Raw genomic sequence first — 23,359 nt, forward strand, 5'->3', positions numbered from 1 at the left:
CACAGAAGAGACTTTCCTTTTAAAATACAGCAAAGGAAAGTAAAAACACTTCCATTAATGCTAGAGGCCTTATTAAGATATAAAAAGTAAGCAATTTAAAAATAAACCATAATATAATGCACCTAATTACCCAATTACTGAAGCAGCATTGAGGGCCAAGAGCTGCAAGTACACAATTCACTTCAAGTTTTATGTTCACTTTCTGATAAAGGAAAACTAGGATTTCCTACAACTTAAATTTTCAACTGCCATAGAGCATTGCAACTCCTGATCACTGAAGACAATTCTGCCCTTTAACAATTATACTCTTTAGCATTATTCATGCTCCATAGAAAACTGCCATTTCCAATTAGCTTTCCTGCACTGTAAATACTTAGCAATATGGGATTATAAAGGATAAAGGTGATGAATGTAACAGATCTTTAGTCAGACTAGGTTTTCAATTACAGTCACTTCATAAAGGTTATTAGTTTTATACTCAAATCTCTTAATTAAAAATGGCTCAAGGACAATAAGAAAGGACATATACTCAATTATACATTGGTTGACATTTTAAAGCTTTCAGGACAAATGCTTTTAAAAGTGATTGAAGTATACTGTTAGAGATGCTATAGTACATAAAGTCACATACTAGAGTTGACTTTTATTTGCACTCAACTTACGTGTTTCAATAACATACAAGTAATACCCTGAATCCTCACCACTTTAACTGCTGCTCCACATTGAGCAGATATTTTCAGAGAACTATCCACATTGACTCCAAGATCTTTTCCTTGAGTGGCAACAGCTACTTTAGACCCCATCATTTTGATTGTATAGTTGGGATTATGTTTTCCAATGTGCATTACTTCGCATTTATCAACATTGCATTTCATCTGCCATTTTGTTGCCCAGTCACCAATTTTGTGAGATCCTTTTCTAACTCTTTGCACTCAGCTTATGACTTAACTGTCTTGAGTAGTTTAGTATCAGCTACAAATTTTGCCACCTCATTGTTCACCCCTTTTTCCAGATCATTGATGACTATATTAAACAGCACTCATCCCATTACCGATCCTTGGAGGATCCCACTATTGACGTCTCTCCACTGTGAAATCTGACCATTTATTTCTACCTTTTGTTTCCTACCTTTTAATGAGTTACTGATCAATGACAGGACCTTTCCTCTTATCCCATGACTGCTTACTTTGCTTAAGCGTCTTTGGTGAGAGACGTTGTCAAAGGCTTTCTAAAAGTTCAAGTACACTATATCCATTGGATCCTTGTCTACATTTGTTGACCCTAGGGTGACCAGATGTCCCGATTTTGTAGGGACAGTCCTGATATTTGGAGCTTTGTCTTATATAGGCGCCTATTACTCCCACTCTCACCCCAATTTTTCACACTTGCTATCTGGTCACCCTAGTTGACACCCTCAAAAAATTTGAATAGATTGGTGAGGCAGGATGTCCCCTTACAAAAGCCGCATTGACTCTTCAACATATTGTGTTCATCTATGCGTCTGATCATTCTATTCTTTACTATAGTTTCAACCAATTTGTGTAGTACTGAAGTTAGGCTTACAGGCCTGTAATTGTCAGGATGGCTTCTTGAGCCTTTTTTTTTTTTTTTTTTAAATCAGCATTACATTTGCTCTCCACCAGTCTTCTGGTAGAGACTAATTTAAGCAATAAGTAAGCAGTTCTGCAATTTCATGTTTGAGTTCCTTCAGAATTCTTGGGTGACTACCATCTGCTCATGAGATTTCAAATTACTGTTGAATTTATCAGTTTGTTCCAAAACCTCCTCTACTGACACCTCAATCTAGGAGGGTCCCTCAGATCTGCCAACTAAAAAGAATGGTTAGGTGTGGGAAACTCCCCTCCTTTGCATCTCTCCTTGCGTCTATCTGTGGCACTTCATACAAAGATATATGGTTACCAAATGGATGATGGAGTTAATTTCAGCCCTAAACTGCAAACTCTCCCTAGTAGAGAGTTTAAGAAAACTGAATGAACTATGGGCCAGTATCTCCAGAGAGCACACAGATTTCTAATAGCATTTTAAAGATTCTATTTCAGTTTGTTCAATACACCCTAGTAAGCTTCCATCCACAATAGATTTCAGACGAATTACTTCAAATTTCAGGATACATTTTATAAATTACCTGAAGACTGACAAGGCCACTTACTTCAGGCAGAGGACAATAAAACTGGTGGATAGTGTGCATGACATCCAGTAGCATGTTGTGTCCAACAACAAGTTTGCCCTAAAGAAAGAGACCATTATATGTGTGAATGACATTTCGAATTACTGTATACAAAATAGGTTAAGGAAAAGGCTCTGGTGCAGTTTCACTCAGTTTTCAATTCATTACATTTTAACTTCAAACTACCATACTGAATCACAAGCATATTCTTTACAGTTCAAGTATCTGTTATCTGTACATTGGTAGTGCCAATAAGAAGAGGAGAGAGGGCTATTGTGGCAAGCACTGTACAAAAACGATGAGTCCTGTTCTAAAGAGCAAAGCAAAACCACTTTAAATCCTATTTTGAATATTTAGGCAGAAAATAATCAGTCTGTTGATTTTTTGCTTTCTGTGGTTATGTTTTTTACCTTGTTGTTACAGCCAAAACAAGAGCTATGTCCTTTCTGAAAAAAATTAAATGACTCAGAATCTTGTTAACTGCCATAAGAAATTGGTATTATTCACTGTTTAAAAGACCTAATGCAGAGGTGTAGCAAAATTTCCTATTACTAAAAACTTTTTAAAAGGAACACACTACACCTATCTTCCATATCAAAGCATTGCCATAACAAAAAATCTTAATTAAAGTTGATAATGTACATCAAGTAGAGCCTTGCATGGATACAAAATTTATATCCATGGATACGGATATCCACGGAGCTGCAAGGCTCTGCTAGGAACCGCTGCAGCGAAAGTAGCAGCATGTCAGGCCGCTGCTCACAGAAGCCAGCATCCCGCCCACGCAGCTCCTCTGGGGTGGATATACCATCCCCAGCCCTGCCCATTGGGACAGGCACCAAGCTCACTGGCAGCTGCCCCAGTCTCACTAGTGTGCGAGAGCAGCTTGCATACTCCCATACGGTGGCCCAACATGCTGCTGCTTTCACCGTTGTGGTTCATGGAAGAACACAGCAGCTCCACAAATATGCACTTTAGATTCAAGAATATACATTTTGTATCCATGCGGGGCTCTAAAGTTACATACATTTGAGTCATACTTCATTAGTATTTGCTTATTTGTACAATTTAGTAGTAATTTAGTAGTCATACTCTAAGTGAATTATCAATTTTTTACTGTTAACTACATTGGGATTCCCTGAGACCTTTTCCACTCAGCTTAACCAGAACACTTCAACCAGTTCTCTGGGAGCTAAAAAACTCAGTTTGACTCCAGATTTCATCACTAAGGTTCATTTGCCATATAGTAAAGCTACACTGAGCTTATCAAACAAAAACAGGGAGGTGAATGCAGGGTATATCACATCTCCGAACATGCACAGAAACCCTCTCCCTTCATATATCTCACTGCACTTTCTATATATGACATCACATTTTTGTATTGGCTTGATTATTTTGCAAAAACCAATCCCTGTGCTGCATGCTCTGTCCATACATTGTTGATCTTGACCTCTTCTCTGCATTCTTAATTAATCTTGTCCATTGCTAGTAAATGGTTCCCTGGATGTTCTCCCTCTTACCTTAGCTGGCTCAGACATTCTGTTTTTTTAGCCTACTGACCTATTATCTTATTTAGTACAAAAGTTCTCTTTTCAGCCTGATGATCCGTTTACCTCTCTAATCCTATTTTCCAAGTAATGAGACCTCCCTCCAGGTGTTAATTACTCATGTCAGGCCAGGCCTCAGCTGAAAACTAAAGAAATATATGAAAAAAGCAATGTGTTGGTTAACTTACAGAATTAGCAATGGCATGAATAACTCTGGAAAATCCCACTGCATCACTGAGCTCTTCCTGTAAGCAAAATACCAAGTATCAAGTATAAATGCAAATAATGGACAGCAATGTCTGTATATTGCAACAAGACAATATCCCTTCAACTCCATCTCAAATTAAAGGTCCCCCATTCTGTATACTCCATAAAATGATAATCAGATCAGACCCTAGGAAATGGATTTAGGTGAAGGAATCCCCTAAGAAAGCTGGAAAAGAGGGGCTGGGCTCCAAACATCAGGTACAGCCCCTGCTTTTTTTCAAGCCCACTTTAGTCCTCATACAAGGAAATAGTGGTGGGGTCCCAGCAATGGGTTGGGACCAAGTTGAAAAGTGGGAGGGCTGACGGCAGCCCTCAAAGTTGGGAATAATTAACAAAAGAATGAATCTGCACTGTATGACTCATCGCCAGATATGTTAAGTGAATGAAGTTGCAGCCTAAATGAGTCACATTCATTACATTTTGTCTTTCTTCCTTTCCTTTCTTCCTTTCTGTGGCCAGAACCAAGGTAGTAGCCCTCTGATTGCTCTTAGAACAATGCATTTTTATTGGGCTAGTGTACAGTAAGGAATATTTTTACATTAAAAGTATTACTTCAGCAACATGCTACAGTACCAATTTGGTGCACCAACTTCACTTAGAAGCATCACAAGACTTCCATTTAAGTATCAGTGCTCAGTAATTGTAGATAATTTATTTAAGGCTTAAATGTTTCATACATGTAGAACCTGCAGATCTGGTAGAGGAGATTCATGTAAGGATATAGAGAGCAAGTGCAAGGGAAGATGTTTGAGCACTAGAAACCCACTCTATGCCAGAGGCAAGCAAACTTCTTGTTCTGAGGGCCACATCGGGTTTCCGAAATTATATAATGGATCAGTTAGGGGAGGCTGTGCCTCCCCAAACAGCCAGGCGTGGTCCAGCCCCCCCCAAAACAGCCAGGCGTGGTCCACCCCGCCCCCCCCCGGGACTCCTGCCCCATCCAACCCCCCCTATTCCCTGTCCCCTGATGGCCCCGCCAGAACTCCTGCCCCATCCACACACACACCCGCTGCCTGTCCCCTGACTGCCCCCCACCGCTCCATCCAACCTCTCCTCTTATTCCCGACTGCCCCCCCAGAACCCCTGCCCCATCCAACCACCCCTTCTCCCTGTCCTCTGCCCACCCCCAGAACCCCTGCCGGACTGCCCCATCCAAACGCCCCCACCCCCCATTCCTGACTGCCCCTCCAGGACCCCTGCCCCCATTCAAACTCCTTGTTCCCTGCCCTCTGACCGCCCCGCCCTCTAGCCACACCCCTGCCCCCTGACCACCACCCCGAACTCCACTGCGCTCTATCCAACCCCCCTGCTCCATTACTGCGCTGCCTGGAGCACCGGTGGCTTGCGGCGCTACAGCCATGCCACCCAGAGCACCAGGACAGGCAGCCATGCTGCCTGGCTGGAGTCAGCCACGCTACCACGCAGCACAGAGCACCACGTCAGGCTGCAGCTCTGCAGCCCCGTCGCCCAGAGCATTGCGCCAGCGGCACAGTGAGCTGAGGCTGCAGGGGAGGTTGAACAGCAGGGAAGGAGTCAGGGGTAGCCTCCCAGGCCAGGAGCTCAGGGGCCAGGCAGGAGGGTCCCCATGGGCCAGATGTGGCCTGCAGGCCATAGCATGCTCACCTCTGCTTTATGCTCATTCTAATGGTAAGAGGACAATACTAAAAAAGGCCTTGATCCTCTTACTTTATCCCTTATTAATCCACGTTAAGAGCTACTAAGAAGACTTTTTAACATTTATGGGGAACCTCAGTCTCTGTAGTTATGACTGGATAAGTTCTACTGTGACTAGTCAATTAATTCCTAGCACAGAAGCATTTGATGTCCCAAAGAAAAGAATTATAAGCACTAAAAATCCATTACAGCAGGCAATTCAGTACTGCAAGCCATACATCTGGAACTGTATGCCCAGTTTCAGATCTATCCTGGACAGACTGAAACAGACAGCTATTAAAGTCTTCTCTAATTCTCATTAAAAAGAATAACCGAGGTACTTAATGTTATGAGGGGTACAGTAAAAAAAAACTCAGGCTTTCCTTTTGACACCAATTCAAAGAAAGAAAATAAGGTGTCACTTTAGTTTGAAAATAGTACAAGGAAACACCTTTCAGAATGCAGTTAGCTACTACTGAAGGTTTTCAAATACTGTAGCAAGATTTTAAGAGACAAGTAATGATAAACATCTTCTAGCTATGCTTACTAAGATAAAGGTAACTGAATATGCTCCATGACATCAGCAGAGAGCCATAGTGAGCAGGTACAAATATTATCCCCCTCCACTTCCATCATCCACAGCACTGCTTAGTCAAGCGCATCCCTGATTTTTCCTTCCTCTGAAAGATCAGGTATCACCAATGCAAGAGGCAGGATACTGGAGTTGAGAGGTGGGGAAATTTCAGTGTCATAAGCATATGGAATTCAAGTCAGTCAGGTCTCTTCCCCAGTTCCAACATTTCAATTAAAACGAACAGCATTTTCCTCACCTTAAGAAAGAACAAGGACACTAAACATTTTACCTGTTCTTTTGCTTGTTTCTGCTGTTCTCTTCTTTTGCGCTCTTCTTCATCTACCTTGCTAATGACAATGTATCTTTCCTTCTGAAAGCAGTAATGGCATAAGTAAATTATTCCAGGAATAGCTTGACAAAGAAAGTGAAAAACTAAAACAGAATCCCAACACTAATACATAAACCAATCACAATTTGCTATCTAAATTTCCACTGCAAATATAGCTAAATTGCATCCATTATACTCAGAGTTTCGCTGCAACAGTTTACCTACTAATATTACAGTGTTTCTTTTATAAACTCTTATTTTTTTCTAGGGACTTATAATTTTAACAAGGCTATCCAAACTGAATCTACTCACATAACAAAGCCTAAGGAAAATACACTTTTTGGTTGGAATGAAAACATTTACCATACTAAGTTTCCCTATAACTTTAGGTTTTAATCAGGTGATTTGGGGTTCATATTGTTTACCTAGCTCTTTGGGAAAAAGTTAATGTTTAATATCTGCTGCAATTATTGTTCTGTTATCAAACCACTCAGCTGACCAAGACTTCATACTCTCAATGTACTGAATGTTAGATCGACTAAGTATTTAAAATAGCCATTATACTTTCCACTCACACAATTAATATAAGTCATATATTTGTATTTATACCTCATGGATTTTAAAGTCAGACCACTAAGGTTATTCAAAAGTATTTCATCACAGTTTAATGAAAGTTTAAAAGTTTGGATAACAAAGCTTCAGCAGGCAAATTTAGAGCTCAAGTAATATGAAATTTCATTAGGACTGAGATTTTCCTTACACAGAACAACAATTTAAGACAGGATGTTGTTAGTCAATTAATTACCTTCTCTGTCTCCAGAGTTTCAACATGGATACCTTTTGGGTACCTACAGCAAATAGTGAAAGGTAAAGTACAGTTTATGGACTAATTTGGCAGTATACTGCTTAGTATACTGAAGCTCCCATCTTCAACTAGGCTAATTTTCATAGCTACACAACTTGTAGTAAGGTTACAGACAGGTTTAATATTAAATGCAAAAACTATTAAAGCAGCTTTTAACCAAAGTGAAGTTGGCAAATTCAAAGTACCAAGCTATTCAATAATTTTGCCTTCTTGTATCTCAAGAATTTCAACAATTAGTGTTAATATATTAAGAAAATAAAACTATGCAGATAGCTGAACAACTGTTCCTGAGAGAACTCTAACTCAATTTCTTGACTTCAGTGCAATTAAATCAATCGTGTAATCTGATGTTGGGTTAAAGTACTGCTTGTGCATTCTTTCAGAACGAGAAACTTATTCAAAAAAGCAGTTACTAAGTTACCCGTTCAGGAATGCACATACACTCAGATTTCACAGGGAGCCCTCATTGTGCAGTGTGGGTGTAGGCAAAGTAGTTTAAAAAAAAAAATCTGCCACAATGATAAAAAATGCAAAATGCCATTATTTCAATGTGCAGATACTCTAAATACATGTTTGGATACCGTATATACTCATTCATAAGCCAAATATTTTTGGTAAAAAAGTGACACATCAAAGAGCAGGGGTCAGCTTATAAACGGGTCTACACCAAAATTTGACGATTTTCAACTCTATGAAATCATTGAATTGAATATCTAATACATTGTTGTTTTGCTTACCTGGAGCATCTGCAGGCATGGAGCCCCTACTTCCGCAGCTCCCATTGGCTGGTAACGGCAAACCGCAGCCACAGGGAACTGAGGGGCTCCATGCCGTCAGACACTCCAGGCAAACAAAACGCCCTGACCCACCAGTGGCTTACCCTGACGGGCCGGGAGCCAAAGTTTGCCAACCCCTGAAATATAGGGTTGGCTTATGAAAGGGTCATACAGTTTTTATTATTTTTACCAGTCCATCTGGAGGGTCAACTTATAAACGAATGGGCTAATGAACGAGTATATACGGTAACTTCCTCATGTGCATCAAAACATTTTGAAAATATATTTGTTAAACAGCTTAAAGACCTCATCCCATCTCCATTAGTCAAATGGCTTCTTCAACAGCTTTTTTATCTGTTTTTAAAATACAAATTTACTTCTAAGATGAGAATCAGCACAAAACAATTTTAGCTAAGAACAGTCTCTAAAGACAGGATTTTAAGAACTACTGCCAACTTGAAACCATCTCCCACAATATCACCCATAAATATAAGAGCACCATCAACACCCTATAGAACTAATTATCATTCAAATTAATCCCACTATCTATGCAGGAATACATTCCTCCTCTTCAGTTGTTTGCAATAACTGCACACTGTATGTTAAGAGTCACATGTTATTACATAACACTGATCTGCTACATTGTACTGTTCAATTTACAACTATTTTAATAGTTGCAAGTGATAGAATAGAAATATGCTCAATTTAAAAAAAAAAAGGATTCTAATGAACCACTAAGAACTCCACACTTGTAGGTATTAGTTCAGTTTAACCACATTACAAGACTGTTTCTCTTCTTAAGCAATCTAAACATAATGGATATGAGATTAACCGTAGATCAGCTTTTTATCCAGATTTTTTCATGTTAAAAAACAGCACAGATATACAGTAGGTAAGGTAAGAAATTAACACTAGTAACTTACTTCCAGCTCAAAGTCTGATAAATTAGTTTCCTCTGAAATCTTTAAAAGCAGAAAAGAGTAATGTTATTAATGGTTCTCATATATAAATATTTCGAAGTCAAATAAAGACAAATTTATGTTAAAAATTCAGGCAGTGAACATAAAACAGCTCATGGTGTTATCACATGGTATCTTAAAAGGCATTTAAAAGGCTAAACACTAGTCTAATTTTCCAATGAGAAATTGATCTTATTGTACACGTATCTGCCTTTCTGATGAGAATGACTTGCCAAAAATTAATAGAAAAATGTTTGTTTGGCTCTGTCAGCTAAGTATTATTCACTCAAGTCTATTTAGATGGAATAACTATTTCCTTTGTCATTATGGTTAGTTAAGAAATAACTATACAGCCAATGATGGTGGGCCTAGTAATATAATATTCCAATGTGTATAATATTTCACATGCACAAGAGCCATCTTGTATCATAGAATATCACAGTTGGAAGGGACCTCAGGAGGTCATCTAGTCTAACCCCCTTCTCAAAACAGGACCAATCCCCAATTTTTTTTTGCCCCAGATCCCTAAAGCGCCCCCTCAAGGATTGAACTCACAAACCTGGGTTTAGCAGGCCAGTGCTCAAACAACTGAGCTATCCCTCCCCTAAAGATTTGAACTTGCAGCCCTTGGTTTACAAGGCCAACGCTCTAACCCCTGAGCTATGGGTTCACCACCAGCTGATTCCAAAAATATGCAGACACATGAAGTACATTGATTAAAATGGAAAAAGCAGTTTTAAAAAGTCATCTTGATAATCAACAGAAAAGGCACAAGAGGAAGTTTGATACTTTACCTAAATTCCCATTAAAGTATTATTTATGAAGAGCACCTCTTCGACTTATAAACATACAAAACTGTAAATTTATGTATATTCAAATAATGTCATATGCATACTATACATCACCCTTGGTATGTGTTGCTACCACTGCAGAACTTCAGGATGAACATCTGGAAGTTTAGACTTTTTAAGCAAGGAAAGATACCGAAGCTCCATGACAGCAAGTCTTTACTTCCCGTCCTAAATCAAACAGTTTTTGCTAGGACTAATCAGGGATAAAATTGTTGAGACCGCTATGTGCAAACCTACAGAAAGAGGCTTTTCCCCCCATATACCTGGCTAGTAGGTCAAACCTAATTTCTTATACAGAAGACAGTTCAGAGTTCTCCCTTTACCAGAGAACTAGTGTTTATTTTCAGAAACTGACCCTGTGCATGGCTCCAACTGCAAATTCTTGTTTTCTTCATTCTGTATTAAATCTTCTATTTGCTCCCTGGAGAAAATAGATTAAACAGATTATTATTTGCTTTTACTAATACAATACTATTTTCACAGAAGCATTTAGTGATATATACCAAAAGGCAAAGCAAATCTTTTATAAGAAGGATTAATGGAATATTTAAGACAAGTTTATTGTACATATACCAACATCTTTAGAGATCATTAGTATAGTGATAAATATGAAGTCTTGCGTGATTAAGAAATCTAAAACAGAAACCAAGTGTAGACTCAAATGGCTTCATATTTGAGGGCCAGAATATACATGGCCATTATTTTCCAGCCAAGATCACAAACTAAGAATTGGATTAAACTTTAGCAGAGATTTCGAAAAAAGGACAATACCATCAAGAGGCAAAAATGTAACTAACAATTTAACTACCCTTGATGTAGCGAAGACAGATTACTGAAAGTTGCAGATAAGCCTCAAAAAAGCCTGATTAAAAGGAAAAGAAGTTTCCCAGACTTAAACCCTCTCATTCAAAGGAACATTTTGTGAAGACTGACAAATTTAGAATCAGAACACTGGCAACTTCAAGTTTTTAGGCAACTTCAGAATGGAGGACTACCACATAAAGAAGAGTGTGCACACATTAGAATAACATGATTTTTATATTTCCACTTACACCACTCTTTCAATGAATTTTTTCTGATCCTCAGGAATAGTCACAGGACACTTTGTGGCATTAGGGGAAATGTACGATAGGGTCGCCGCACCATTTGCCTGAGAACGTTTTTCATCATACTGCTCCCGTAATTGTCTTTCCTCGTCCTGATTTAAATATGGGATTCCTAAGAAAAACATTTTACAGGTTTTATCATTAAAAGCAAGCAAGTATTGCACAGCTCAGAGAAGCTTAGTCACTACTCCAGTCATGTGACAACCTAAAAACTGTGGGGGGGGAAATGCATCTGTATCCCTCAAATATTTCTTCTAAGTTTCCTTTCCTTATCTCTAGTTGCAAAGGATTCCTTTTGAGAGAGCCAGAGCAGCTGGCACCTTCAAGCCCAAATGAGTCACAAGCAATTTAGGCCCTCCTCCTGAAATCTGATCCTTACAGGCAGACCCCTATTTCTGCACAGAACCTCACTGAATTTGATGGGCCTTCATATTGTTGATACATAACTGGGGCTTCTAAGTGCTACCACAAAGCAAATAAATAAGGAATAGGGATCTACCCATATGGATATAGTTTAGTATCAGGGCCACAGATTGCTATGGAGTCAAGAAGCTTTAAAGTAGTTGCCATTTATCTCACAGAAAAGATTTGCAACACATCAGAGCCCTGCAGGTACTAATTACCTTAAGAAGCCTGCTGAAATAGGAAGGGTTGAGCAGAAGAGGGGCAATATATAGGTACCTAAATTGAGGAACAAGTCAAATGACTAGCACTGTCATATTAAGTGTCACAATTATCTAGTCCTTAGTTTTACAGTATGACAAGCTAGAAAATGCCATTGTTCCAGTAATAAGACCTATAGGAATGTTCTTTTGGAAATATTACAACTTTGTTCTGTGTTTAACCACTGAAAAACAATTATCACTAAAATATGCTTAAACAAGTAGGCACTCACCTGTTTCTCAGAAAATGTAGATGGACAGTCACTTTCCCTCCTCCCCCACAAACAAACATCAAATAAGCTAAGATCTTAACAACTTTACCAAAAGGTCAAAATGTACATGTTTTGCCTTTTGTTTTAAACAGGAAATGGAGGAAAAGAAAGATAGTCTATAAAAACAGGCTGTAAAATGAAAGAAAGCTTACCCTTGCGAAAAACTTTATTAAAATCAAATCCTTGGTTTGCTAAAAAGTCTATACTTGAACTCTGAAAAGGAAAAAAACAAACAAAAAAAACAGCTTTGTGACTGATTGTACACCATTGAAATTTCAAAGGTCAATTAAAAAACAACCCAGGTATTTTCCTCAAACATATTTGTTTTAAAAAACCCATACTAACTTTTTTCTTTGTCAAAGTATTAGGTTAGTGAACTCAAAGTTAGTCTGTGCAATGAAATAGTTTATTAAAAGATAAAGTTTAATAGAGTAGAACAGGTCATTCATAAGTAAATCTCTCCATCAGTATTTTGTCGCTTACTTATCCCTAACAGATAACCCATGGCTTGTGCACTATAGATAACAATACATCCCAAAAACTTAACATCAAACCCACCATAACACCAATTAATATGTAGTACACTGTTTAAATTATAATAAAAAAGCCACTTTGAAGCTATGTATGTACCATTTCTGATCTTAGTTAGAAGCTGTAGAGTCATGATTTTAGTTTTCCGAAAAGCCAAGTGAAGCTCAGGATTGTTTAAAACAAATTCTTCTTTCAAACAAAAACCTTAAAAATGCATCTACAGGAGCCATGTTGGCGATGAGACTCATGATATCCAGGGCAACATGGAAACCAAAAAGGCAACAGTTTCTGCCATAGGCAAAGCATAATACAATGGTAATAAGGGTGGAAAGGAGTGTAAAGCTTTCTACATATGTATCTATTACTATACAGATTTTTTAAAAATACATATGCAACTTTCTGTAATAAGAAGAGAAGTACCTTCTGGGTTCTACCAAGTTAAATAGGACTTGTACCACTCTCTTCTGGCAAAAAGGTTCAACAACTGTTAGAAAAGTGTCAGCTGGACAAAACACAAGACTATACATTGATGATGTCTGCTGGCTTTCCTTTAGTGCTTAGCACTGGCTAGGAATCCCGATCTTTGGTATACTGATTATATCTTTAATGAGGTATGGATGAGAGACAGGAGAAAAATAAAGACATAAGGAGAGAAAGAGTTGGGTGAGGGACCGGAGGTGGAGGGGGGAACGGGAATCAAGTGAAGGAACTGGTGTGGCAAAATCCCATGAGTCCAGAAATTCTCACAACAGCTTTGTGAAGCAATGAGAGAGAGAGGGAGAGAAGAAGAATGGATAGGAAGAGAAAAAAGAAAAAAAAGCTGGATAAGAAAAGTCACTTCTGTCTACAGAAAAAACTAAGCCCTGTATTAAGCAGCAGGAGTTTAAAAAGGGGAATGACCTGTACTTCATTTTTCAACCTAGTTTTCTTCATTTTTAGAAAATTGTTCCACTAAGACTTTTTTTTTTTTAAATGGAACCTGCCTTCCTTCTCTATGCACTGGGGAAAAAAATCCATGAAGAATGAATTATACATAGGCAAAAATGCTTCAGGGACTAATCAAAATTGACACCACTACAGAATTTTCACAAAAATCATTTTGAAAAATTTTCCAGTAGCAATATATATAAATCTGTTTTTCCACTAACCTGACAGACAAACTTGACATCTGGTGAACTTCTGTTGAAGGGTTTTGGAAAAATATAGAAGTTAAATGATTTCATTATGTATCTGTGAAAGGTAAGAGTTACAAGTCAAAATAGAGCTTATCAATATTACCTAGTATAAAAAAAGTTAGGAATAAGTCAAGGAAACAACATACTTAGCTTCTGCGTGGTCATATTTAAAACTACAAAGGCCAAACTGAAAAAGCAAGAAATCCATGGAATGCTGAAAAGGAAAACAAGACAGACTATGGTTACAATACATTTTGAAATGCAACTGAGAGGCATTCGGGAAAAAATTATTTGTCTGAGGCTCAGACATCTGTAAGTCATTTATAAATATAGGCACTCAAGTGAAAATGCCTTGTCAGAATACCTTAGTTTAAAAAAGGATCTTTGTCTACAAAAGATTCATGTTTAAAAATAAAATTATTCTTACCAATAACATTCTTTTTTCTTCTGAAATTTAGCATTTCATTTTTACCTTTTCTTCATTTTTGCAATTTTTTTCTGCACTTCACTCAGCTTGGACAGTGAATAGACTAAATTTTCACTTTGTTTCTCATGCAGTAGGGCAATATTGTTTCAGCTTCCATTACTGCAAAGGTATGAACTAAAACCAGCTTTTAAAAAACAAGTTATTTTATATTAAAGGGACACCACCAACTCGATCTGTTCAACTTCAAGTGCATTCAAATAGTCTCAAGTACCTCCTGACAGCTTTTCTAATGTTACAGCTACCTTTCCAAAAGTTGCTTCTCTTCTCCATTGCTATACACACAACCCACAAGAGGTGAGCCTGATCAACTATTCAGGGAGAGACAGTGGAACTGTACACAAAGAGCTAAAAAATCCACAAAGTAAACAAAATGCAAAATAGAACTATTCTTCTAATATCTTGAATTCTAATAATCCTAACTGTAACCTCTAACAATAGCAGATAAAATATATAGATATGTGATTTAAGCTTGGTAAATCCTTGCTTTAAAAATCTAGTGTTGGGGCCAACAGTCTCTTTAAAGGGATAAATATAGTAGTTTTTATAGCTAACAGCAAATATGCATGATCATAAACTTAACAAGTATTTTACAAAAAAAGGCTTACTTCCCTTTCTGAGATATAATCTTAGTTTTAAATAGTACTGAAAGTTTTCGGCATGCCATGCAGTGACAGTCTGTGTGGACCCTGCTGCTGCACACTAAAAGTTCCCTAGTGCACTTTGTGTTATTGTGCAGCAGTAAGTACACATGAACAGCAAGTGTGTGGCATGCTGAAGCACTGTAGATTTACACCCCAGCTTGCTACACCTTAACTATTTATCTAGACAAGCCCTAAAACCGAGTTGCAATCCTCTCTTTTCCCCATTTCATCTGGCAGCTGCCCAAAGGGTTCTTGTTTGGTGGTGTGTGGTTTCCTCCTCCCTCCCCGCCCTTTTACACACACAGGCAATTTGGCCTTGTGTACAGTGTCAGATATCAGATTCCCACCTTCCACTATTTGTCTAGCACAGGGGCTCTCAAACTTATTTGATTGGGTCCCGCTTCTTTGTGTTTGTAGTAATTTACACTGCACACACCCCACCACCACACAGCTCTGAAGGCAGAGTGGAGAGCAGCGACTGCTGACTGGGTGCCCAGCTCTGAAGGGCGCACCATCCCAGCAGCAGCACAGAAGTAAGACAATGTGAAAAGTTTCAGAGTAGCAGCCGTGTTAGTCTGTATCCGCAAAAAAAAAAAAAAAAAAAAGGAGTACTTGTGGCACCTTAGAGACTAACAAATTTATCTGAGCATAAGCTTTCGTGAGCTACAGAGCATCCGATGAAGTGAACTGCAGCTCACGAAAGCTTATGCTCAAATAAATTAGTTAGTCTCTAAGGTGCCACAAGTACTCCTTTTCTTAATGTGAAAAGTGATATTCATCTACATCACTTTCCACAGCAGATTTAGCACCACATTGCCACCATTACTAAAGCTGATGCCACCTCGGGGCTGTCAACCGGAGTCCTGCATCTCCAGATGAGGGATTGGGGGGGCAGGGGAACGAAAGCCTGAGCTGCCTCCTGGTGAGGGAATGGGGTGAGGAGGCGGAGAGCCTCCCATCATGGCCTTTCTGCACAAGCCCCAGCCACCCAGGACTGACAGCCAGAGCTTAAAAAAGGCACTCAGCTCATGGTTCCCCTTGACACATTCCCACACCTCTGTTCAGAGGTCCGCCCCATAGTTTGAGAACCACTGGTCTAGCATCAATGACACATTGGCAAAAGAACTAGTGTAGACTGGATACAGGCACTTGACCACCATAACATCTGGCACTTGCCCACTGTTAGACCAATGCTGGAGGCTCTCAAGACAGTTAGCATAGACATTGCCAGACTCCGGTTCAACAGGATAAGCATGGCCTTACTGAAACACTCACCAATTGCTGAAGACCAGTGGTTCTCAACCTATTGACCATTGTGGGCCACACACGTTGCCCACAGTGTGTTACGTATGCCCTGAACCGCAGGTTGAGAACCTCTGCTATAGACTAAATAGATCAAAAGTATTGTTTTTAATCAATAACTATTTTAACCTAATGTAAATTTAAAATCTTACTTGTCTCCACTGTGTCCCTACCAACATCCTGTACGCAGCCAAATATTAGACAGGCAAAGTTAAATATTTAGCCTATTTTTCCTGCTGGAATTCAAGTTTTTATCTATGAGTACTATTTAGAATGAAGCAGAAGTCTTAATTTGTCTCAGAATAAATGCCTATCATGACATACTGATATGCACTACTAACAAATCTAACAGTTTGTTCTAGTCTCAGACATGTTACACCTCCTACCAAGTATGGCAAAATACTTAAAATAGTTTCATTTTAGCTCTTAAGTTTTACATTTACCTTTTTAAGTTTTTGATACCTTTCTTCTGGTGTGTCAAAGCCATTGGTTAATGTGCTAACAGATGGCCCATCACTGATTCCTAAAAAATATAGGAAATATTACATAAAAATAAAGCTATTTAAAGACAGTGGGTGAGGAGTAGCAACAAAGGACAATTATTAAGAAGTCTGCCACTATGTAACTAACATAATATTACATTACATATGTATAAGTTACCATTCAACTGAAAAAAACCTCTTCCATTATAGGTGAACATCCCTCCTTAAACAAAAGCCAATTAAACAATGTAATTCTACATAAACAATCTGGTGAGTTCAGAGAACATAATGTGCTGGCAGTGAAACCATGTTCTAGGAAAAACTATGAAAGCCTTACTTGTGTCATTCACAGGTTAGAAAAATAATCCTGATAGAATGGCATGTGGTACCAATGACCTGATGTTGATGGGTCTCAAGCCACATTACTGGAGACAAAACCAGAGTCAATGAAGTGACAAACCAATAGTACATAAGAACTTAAGAATGGCCATACTGGGTCAGACCAAAAATCCATCCAGCCCAGTATCCTGTCTACCAACTGTGGCTAATGTCAGGTGCCCAAGAGGGAGTGAACCTAACAGGTAATGATCAAGTGATCTCTCTCCTGCCATCCATCTCCACCCTCTGACAAACAGAGGCTAGGGGCACCATTCTTTACCCATCCTGGTGAATAGCCATTAATGGACTTAACTGGATAAATTCATGGAGGTTCTCTTTTAAACCCTGTTATAGTCCTAGCCTTCACAACCTCCACAGGTTGACTGTGTGCTGTGTGAAGAACTTCCTTTTATCTGTTTTAAACCTGCTGTCCATTAATTTCATTTGGTGACCCCTAGTTCTTATATTATGAAAACAAATAAATAACTTTTCCTTCTTCACTTTCTCCACACCACTCATGATTTTATATACCTCTATCATATCCCCCTTAAGTCTCCTCTTTTCCAAGCTGAAAAGTCCTAGCCTCTTTAATCTCTCCTCATATGGGACCTGCTCAAAACCCCTAATCATTTTACTTGCCCTTTTCTGAACCTTTTCTAATGCCAGTATATCTTTTTTGAGATGAGGGGACCACATCTGTACACAGTATTCAAGACGTGGGCATACCATGGATTTATATAAGGGCAATAAGATATTCCCCGTCTTATTCTCTGTCCCTTTTTTAATGATTCTTAACATCCCATTTGCTTTTTTGACTGCCGCTGCACACTGCATGGATGTCTTCAGAGAACTATCCACGATGACTCCAAGATCTTTTTCCTGATTAGTTGTAGCTAAATTAGCCCCCATCATATTGTATGTATAACTGGGGTTATTTTTTCCAATGTGCATTACTTTACATTTATCCACATTAAATTTCATTTGCCATTTAGTTGCCCAATTACTTAGTTTTGTGAGATTTTTGAAGTTCTTCACGGTCTGCTTTGGTCTTAACTATCTTGAGCAGGTTAGTATCGTCTGTAAACTTTTCCACCTCACTGTTTACTCCTTTCTCCAGATCATTTATGAATAAGTTGAATACGATTGGTCCTAGGACTGACCCTTGGGAAACACCACTAGTTACCCCTCTCCATTCTGAAAATTTACCATTTATTCCTACCCATGTTCCCCGTCTTTTAACCAGTTCTCAATCCATGAAAGGATCTTCCCTCTTATCCTATGACAACTTAATTTATGTAAGTGCCTTTGGTGAGGGACCTTGTCAAAGGCTTTCTGGAAATCTAAGTACACTATAAAAAGAAAAGGAGTACTTGTGGCACCTTAGAGACTAACAAATTTATTTGAGCATAAGCTTTTGTGAGTTAGGCTTATGCTCAAATAAATTTGTTAGTCTCTATGGTGCCACAAGTACTCCTTTTCTTTTTGTGAATACAGACTAACACGGCTGCTCCTCTGAAACCTAAGTACACTATGTTCACTGGATGCCCCTTGTCCACGTTTGTTGACCCCCTCAAAGAACTCTAATAGATTAGTAAGACATGATTTCCCTTTACAGAAACCATGTTGACTTTTGCCCAACAATTTATGTTCTTCTATGTGTCTGACAATTTTATTCTTTACTATTGTTTCAACTAATTTGCCCGGTACTGATGTTAGACTTACCGGTCTGTAATTGCTGGGATCATCTCTAGAGCCCTTTTTAAATATTGGCATTACGTTAGCTATCTTCCAGTCACTGGGTACCAGAAGTGGATTTAAAGGACAGGTTACAAACCATAGTTAATAGTTCTGCAATTTCACATTTGAGTTCTTTCAGAACTCTTGGGTGAATGTCATCTGGTCCCGGTGATTTTACACTGTTAAGTTTCTCAATTAATTCCAAAATTAATTAATTCCTCTAGTGACACTTCAATCTGTGACAATTCTTCAGATTTGTCACCTACAAAAGACGGCTCAGGTTTGGGAATCTCCCTAACATCCTCAGCCGTGAAGACTGAAGCAAAGAATTCATTTAATTTCTCTGCAATGACTTTATCGACTTTAAGTGCTCCTTTAGTCTCTCAATTGTCCAGTGGTTGTTTAGCAGGCTTCCTGCTTCTAGTGTACTTAAAAAACATTTTGTTATTACCTTTTGAGTCTTTGGCTAGCTGTTCTTCAAACTCCTTTTCGGCTTTTCTTATTACATATTTACACTTAATTTGGCACAATGTATGCTTTATGTTTATGGTTTTTGGGTTTTTTTTTTTAAAAGGTAGTTTTTTAAAGGTATGGTCAACTGACTGTTGGCCTCTCTTATGCAATACATAACCCATACGTACAGTGTTAAATTTAACATTTTGACCTAGCTTTTGTTTTAAGTATTTCAGTTCCCTATTCAGGCATCTTAGAACAAAAGAAAATTCTAAAGACAGTTATTACATCTAAGGCAATGGGAAATCCATAAGCAAAGTGGCTGCATATTCAGTACAGTAGATCACGGTTAGCCCATTTGCTAATATTCCATGTTCACCGGGGGATCTGGAACAATTTTTATAGTGGGGATGCTGAGAGCCCTTGAATCAAACTGTAATTCCTGCATATAAGGAAACCACTTCAAGTCAGGGGCTACTGCAGCAGCCCCAGCACCCCAATTCCAAATCTATGACGTTCACAAAATAATCTTAATAGTACCTGAAAATTCGCCATCAATAGCCAAAAAGTCTGCTTCCTCGATGGCTTCATACACTTTATTTAGGTTATCCTTAAAATCTATAAAGAAATCAGTAAAAACATCCCTGAGAACATGGCTATCAACTCGAGAACCTCCACCCGGCCTCCCGTCTGTGCGCGGGATCAGCGAAGCGGACCCACCGCCCGGGAACTAGACGGCAGGGCCCTGAGAGCCACCCTCTGTCTCTCAGCCTTTTTAAGAGGCTCAGTGTCCACTTGCAAAGACAGCGTCATCTGAGAGATAAACCAACAGCCCCGGGCGTACAGAGGGGAGGGTCAAATACAGGGCGCCCAACGACTCCCCTCACGTTCCGCGGCTTCCCCGGGAGCTCGCTGGCCAGGGCCCGGGTCAGCGCAGGGACTCAGGCAGCAGCGCAAGGGCCGGGCTCTGCGGTCCAGACAGCGGGGCGGAGGTCACAGCTCAGCCCGGTACCGCGGCGGGGCCCGCGTGTGCAGCCCTGAGCGGTACCGTCACGCAGCCCACCTACCGCTCCCCGTCCCCTCACTCCGGGGTGCCGGAGAGGAGCCTGCCCTGCCCGGCGCTCTCTCGCGGGGCCTCCCCGCTCCTCGGAGCCGGGAGCCTCCTCGCAGGGGCACATGCAGCGCCCCAGCACGGCGGAGCCCCGGCTCCTACGTTAACGGGCGAGTCACGGCACCGAGGACGGTCTCGGGCAGCGGCCCAGGAGGAGAGAGGTGAGGCCAGGCGCTGGGAAACCGGCCCCGCCGTCACTCACTGCTCCTGATGATCTCCATCCCCGCAGCCCGCCCCAGCCCGGCCGGAGCCCCAAACCGCAGCGCCCGAAACCCGGCTCTGCCCGCGCCGAGCACTTCCGGAAACAGCCCTCCGCCCCCGCCGGGCACGTGAGCGCTCACGTGAGCCGCCCGACTTGGGAGGTGGGCGGAGATAGCCGCCATATTGTCCCCCTTGGGCGCCGGTCCGGCGGGGCGCTTTTAGGGGTTTGTGCTTCGTGGTTTTTCACGCACAGCCGCGCTCGAGGTTGCATAGCATGAGCCAGGCAGCTCCCGTACCTGCGACTCCTCGGGGAGCTGCAGCCCACACAGCGGTACCCTTTAGCCCCTTCTCCTGGGGGCATCGCTATTGGTAGCTGCACCCCGCTGCTTCCCTCAGCCCATGGCGCCCTCCCTGTGCCCCTTCCTTCCCGCCCCCATTTAGCTCCAGGCGCGTCACTTCTTCCTGAAGCTCTGGCTTTTGCACTGTCAGTATCCCGCAGCAGGAATCACACCTGAGCGCCACAGTACTTGGTCAGGTTTCAGAGTAACAGCCGTGTTAGTCTGTATTCGCAAAAAGAAAAGGAGGACTTGTGGCACCTTAGAGACTAACCAATTTATTAGAGCATAAGCTTTCGTGAGCTACAGCTCACTTCCTCAGATGCATATCCTGGAAACTGCAGCAGGCTTTATATATACACAGAGAATATGAAACAATACAGTTTCCCACAGTGGGGTGGGAGGAGGTATTGTTTCATATTCTCTGTGTATATATAAAGCCTGCTGCAGTTTCCAGGATATGCATCTGAGGAAGTGAGCTGTAGCTCACGAAAGCTTATGCTCTAATAAATTGGTTAGTCTCTAAGGTGCCACAAGTACTCCTTTTCTTTTTGCGAGTACTTGGTCAGTTTGGATGAGCTATTGCCAGCAGGAGAGTGAGTTTGTGGGGGGGGTGAGAAAACCTGGATTTGTGCTGGAAATGGCCCACCTTGATTATCATGCACATTGTAGGGAGAGTGGTCACTTTGGATAAGCTATTACCAGCAGGAGAGTGAGTTTTTGTGTGTGTGTTTTTTTGAAAAAAGGGCATGGGGGGGTGACAAAACCTGTATTTGTGGTGGAAATGGCCCACCTTGATTTTCATACACATTGTGAGGAGAGTGGTCACTTTGGATAAGCTATTACCAGCAGGAGAGTGAGTTTGTTTGTGGGGGGGCGGAGGGTGAGAAAACCTGGATTTGTGCTGGAAATGGCCCAACTTGATGATCACTTTAGATAAGCTATTACCAGCAGGAGAGTGGGGTGGGAGGAGGTATTGTTTCATGGTCTCTGTGTATATAATGTCTTCTGCAGTTTCCACAGCATGCATCCGATGAAGTGAGCTGTAGCTCACGAAAGCTCATGCTCAGATAAATTGGTTAGTCTCTAAGGTGCCACAAATACTCCTTTTCTTTTTGCGAATACAGACTAACACGGCTGTTACTCTGAAACCATTCATTGTCAGGTAAATGAGGGTTTTGCTATAAGAATATTTTGCATTGTTATTTGACTGCTGAGTGTACTTAGTGAGGTACAGCAGAGGAACTGTGCCCAGAAGTAACAAAGGTTCACGTGGGAACCCTTGCCACCTTGGGGCACAAAGAGGTGGGGAATACAGAAATAAAAATGGGAAGACACGGATGTGTCATTATGCTGGAAATGACTCCCCACAGTCAGCAGGTGTGTGCTTTGTACAGGGAGTGAGTGCACTAAGTGTTTGGAAGCTTGACCCAACATAGGGGCCCACTCCAAAAGGACAAAACTCAACCATGAGCAAAGCTCAGCCTTTGCAGCAGAAATTTAAAACTAAACTAGCACAAAGCTGTAGTATAGGGAATAGCCCTACACTGGTACTCCAACCGGCTGAGAGTAGCATTTTTTCCATCTCTTAATTTCTGTGATTCTAAGAGCAGTAGGAGCACAGAGAGAGAGCAGAATAAGTGTCTAAGGGAAACTCTATCATACAAAGTTAGATCAACCTAACTAGGTCATGCAGCCCTGTGAAAAATTCCACACCCTCTGCAATGTAGGTAAGCTAACCTAAGCCCTGCCAGAGATGCCACTAGATCAATGAAGCATTCTTCCAGCAGCCTAGCTACTGCATCTCAGAGAGATGGATTTACCAGACAAACCCCTTCCATAGTGTAGTAACTGTCTATAGGCTGCATCAGTGCAAGTGCCCATCCTGCCCATCCTGGCTAATAGCCATTGATGGACCTATCCTCCATGAATTTATCTAGTTCTGTTTTGAACCCTGTTATGGTCTTGGCCTTCACGACATCCTCTGGCAAGGAGTTCCATAGGTTGACTGTGTATTGTGTGACAAAATACTTCCTTTTATTTGGGTTAAACCTGCTGCCTATTAATTTAATTTGGTGACCCCTAGTTCTTGTGTTATGAGAAGTAGTAAACAAACACAACAAATTACATTACATTAAAAACCCAAATTTAATTTATAAGGGGGGGCACACTTAGAGGCTTGCTGTGTGAGAGGGGTCACCAATACAAAGTTTGAGAACCACTGCTATAGTAGAAATGCTACAGCACTTGCACTGATGCAGCCTATAGACAGTTACTACACTATGGAAGGGGTTTGTCTGGTAAATCCATCTCTCTGAGATGCAGTAGCTAGGCTGCTGGAAGAATGCTTCATTGATCTAGTGGCATCTCTGGCAGGGCTTAGGTTAGCTTACCTACATTGCAGAGGGTGTGAAATTTTTCACAGGGCTGCATGACCTAGTTAGGTTGATCTAACTTTGTATGATAGAGTTTCCCTTA

The 23,359-nt window shown here is 40.5% G+C and overlaps 1 protein-coding gene across 4 annotated transcripts in view; it reads right to left on the bottom strand.

Annotated features, from left to right (window-relative positions):
• PARN (poly(A)-specific ribonuclease) overlaps positions 1-20,663 on the bottom strand; it is a 161,634-nt gene extending 140,971 nt beyond the window's left edge. For 2 of the 4 annotated variants that reach the window (XM_073362401.2, XM_073362402.2), the window contains exons 1-13: positions 20,548-20,663; positions 19,775-19,852; positions 16,628-16,707; positions 13,901-13,968; positions 13,728-13,809; positions 12,201-12,261; positions 11,061-11,226; positions 10,364-10,429; positions 9,122-9,160; positions 7,363-7,405; positions 6,519-6,599; positions 3,924-3,980; positions 2,171-2,248 (exon numbers count right to left, since the gene is read on the bottom strand). In XM_073362401.2, the coding sequence (XP_073218502.1) occupies positions 2,171-2,248; positions 3,924-3,980; positions 6,519-6,599; positions 7,363-7,405; positions 9,122-9,160; positions 10,364-10,429; positions 11,061-11,226; positions 12,201-12,261; positions 13,728-13,809; positions 13,901-13,968; positions 16,628-16,707; positions 19,775-19,852; positions 20,548-20,566 (918 nt within the window). In that variant the 5' untranslated portion in view covers positions 20,567-20,663. The remainder of the gene's footprint in view (positions 1-2,170; positions 2,249-3,923; positions 3,981-6,518; positions 6,600-7,362; positions 7,406-9,121; positions 9,161-10,363; positions 10,430-11,060; positions 11,227-12,200; positions 12,262-13,727; positions 13,810-13,900; positions 13,969-16,627; positions 16,708-19,774; positions 19,853-20,547) is intronic. The other 2 variants (XM_073362403.2, XM_073362404.2) reach the window with 1 other exon arrangement.
• Positions 20,664-23,359: the final 2,696 nt, after the last annotated feature.

Source organism: Lepidochelys kempii, chromosome 10, assembly GCF_965140285.1.
Source record: "Lepidochelys kempii isolate rLepKem1 chromosome 10, rLepKem1.hap1, whole genome shotgun sequence".
In the NCBI taxonomy this organism is placed as follows: domain Eukaryota; kingdom Metazoa; phylum Chordata; order Testudines; family Cheloniidae; genus Lepidochelys; species Lepidochelys kempii.